This window comes from Austrofundulus limnaeus, unplaced genomic scaffold (assembly GCF_001266775.1).
Source record: "Austrofundulus limnaeus strain Quisiro unplaced genomic scaffold, Austrofundulus_limnaeus-1.0 Scaffold53, whole genome shotgun sequence".
In the NCBI taxonomy this organism is placed as follows: Eukaryota; Metazoa; Chordata; class Actinopteri; order Cyprinodontiformes; family Rivulidae; genus Austrofundulus; species Austrofundulus limnaeus.
In genome coordinates this window covers 2,124,870-2,127,190 of record NW_013952455.1, presented here as the reverse complement: position 1 = coordinate 2,127,190, position 2,321 = coordinate 2,124,870, and the positions used below count along the sequence as shown (strand labels likewise).

General features: G+C 40.6%; 1 protein-coding gene across 1 annotated transcript in view; it reads right to left on the bottom strand.

The window, feature by feature from the left end:
- LOC106517861 (low-density lipoprotein receptor) overlaps positions 1-2,321 on the bottom strand; it is a gene marked incomplete at its 3' end in the record, with an annotated part of 7,176 nt that overhangs the window by 1,736 nt on the left and 3,119 nt on the right. Inside the window, 3 exon segments of the mRNA XM_014008899.1 lie at positions 1,170-1,550; positions 1,638-1,760; positions 1,881-2,006. Of these exon segments, the coding sequence (XP_013864353.1) occupies positions 1,170-1,550; positions 1,638-1,760; positions 1,881-2,006 (630 nt within the window).

Sequence of the window (2,321 nt, the reverse complement as noted above, 5' to 3'; positions counted from 1 at the left end):
GTCTTACTGTAATTATATCTTGCCATTGACAAAGAACAAATCCAACAAGACTGCTGCTGATTTCACAATAAAATACCAGAAAAAACATTTTTAAATGCATAAAAGCATGTCAGTGAAGATGATGAACCAGAATCCTTAAAGTAAAAGGGCTGCACAAGTCATCACAAAAACTAATTTTAGATTTGGACTCCACACACTTTGCATTTTGCCAGTCTATTTTCACRGCGTTGAATAAAGTCTCTGTAAGCAAAGCTTATAATGAACATACTGCAACCTCCTGCCATTCTGAAGCTCTGTTTATCAYGTGGGGTACGCATCATTACATTGGATGGCGCTGGCCCCTCCCATTCTCAGGTGARGGGGAGCGGAGCGTATGGAAGAATTATTCAGACATTAATCAAGAACGTATATTTTCAATATGAGAGCAGGAGTAAACGTCTTTGCTCTTAAAACTTTATGTATTTGTTCTCAAAGGAGATGAGCATGGAGGTGTATTGAGGGAGTGAGAATCATGAGCAGGACGGTGAAAAGACTTGCGTTGTTCACAAGTCTCAAACCACAAGTCCAATTCAAGTCTCAAGTCTTTAGGGTCCAAGTTCAAGTCAAGTCTAAGTCTCTAATAGTAGGGACTTAAGTGCAACTCAAGTCCAAGTCCGAGTCACGAATCCCCATCTCTGGTAGACGCTTACTGCAGCTACGGCGCAAAATTCATTCAGCAAGAATGTTAATTTTGGGTAATGTCTGATGATCAGCCTTTTTAAATTCAAGGGAAATGCACTGACAAAGAGGAAAATGTAGAAATTTAGCCCCAAGCTAATAAATATGTGGTGCTAGCTCCAGAACTAATTTACCAAACATCACGTTTGATCATTTAAACTGACGTTTTGTGGATAATATCAATTTAATGTCACATATTATAGCTATTTAACCATGACTCTGTTTTAGTGTTGCTGCAACCTATCATCATCATCCCTAAACTGCATTGCGTCAGTAACAAAATGSTAATGGGCTTAAGTGAAAAATGTAATAAACATGAACAGTTTTTAATGTAATTAAATGTTTTCACACATCACTAACAAYAACTTTCAGTAGAATAGAGAAATATCAACATATTTAGACCAACATGTGACCGTAGTTTGAAATCYATTTAATTTTAAAGGTAGTCTCACCACAGTCTGCTTCATCTGATCGATCGAGGCAGTCGTTCTCTCCATCACACTTCCAGGTGCTATGGATGCACTCTCCGCTAGCGCATTGGAACTCCCGGGAAGAGCACTGCGGAGCGGCGGGAGTTGTGCGGGCCTGCTGCTTACAGTTCTCCGACCACTCGTCGGATCCGTCGAGGCAATCGCGGTCACCATCGCAGGCCCACAGGCGGGGAATGCAAACTGTGTTGTTGCATTGGAAGGACGAAGACTTGCAGGTGACGGCTGGACAGGAAAGCTCGTCGCTGCCATCGTAACAGTCTGTGTCTTGGTCGCACACGAAGGTGGAGGAAATGCACTGGCCGTTCTTGCAGCGGAACTCAGAGTTTGTACACTGCCTGGGAGCTAAGACAGAAGATTGATGACAGGACGATCAGAGCAGCTGCAAAAACAAAGAAGTGTCAAATCTAAAAGAAGTCATTCTTAGCCTACCACAATTCTCCTCATCAGCTCCGTTCTCACAGTCGGCTTTTCCATCGCAACGCCAGCTGCTCGGTACACAGTTGTTATGGCGGTCTGCGCAACTGAAGTCKGTTGGCTTACATGTCTTCACCACTGGAGTTGAAATTACACAGAAAACATTTAAAAATTACTTATTTCATATTTAATAAATCAAATAGGATTTACAAAAATTAAAGCCATAACAAATCCAGCTTGAAGTCACTCATTACTCACAGCAGACAGAAGGAAGTTCATCTGTGCCGTCTCCACAGTCATCCATGCCGTCACACACCCATCTCATTGTGATGCATTTACCAGTCCCACACTGGAACTGGCTGGATTCACAGGCTGTTAATGCATCTGTAGCAAAAAGATAGAAACATCAATTTAGGCACATAATTAGCGGTTTCTGGAAAAACATTATGAACAATTCATCTTGTTGCTGATAGCTCTTGAAACTAACCAGTTTCGGATAAACAGAGTTTATTTTAACCAGAATGAGGAGCTGACAGCTAGTCAAGTGGGAACAAGATCAAAGTAAATTACAGTTGTCTAAAACAATTTAAACCTTAAAAAATTATGGCAGTTCATGCTACTACTGCTATGTTTTAGAATAGAATAGAATAGAATAGAATAGAATAGAATAGAATAGAATAGAATAGAATAGAATAGAAT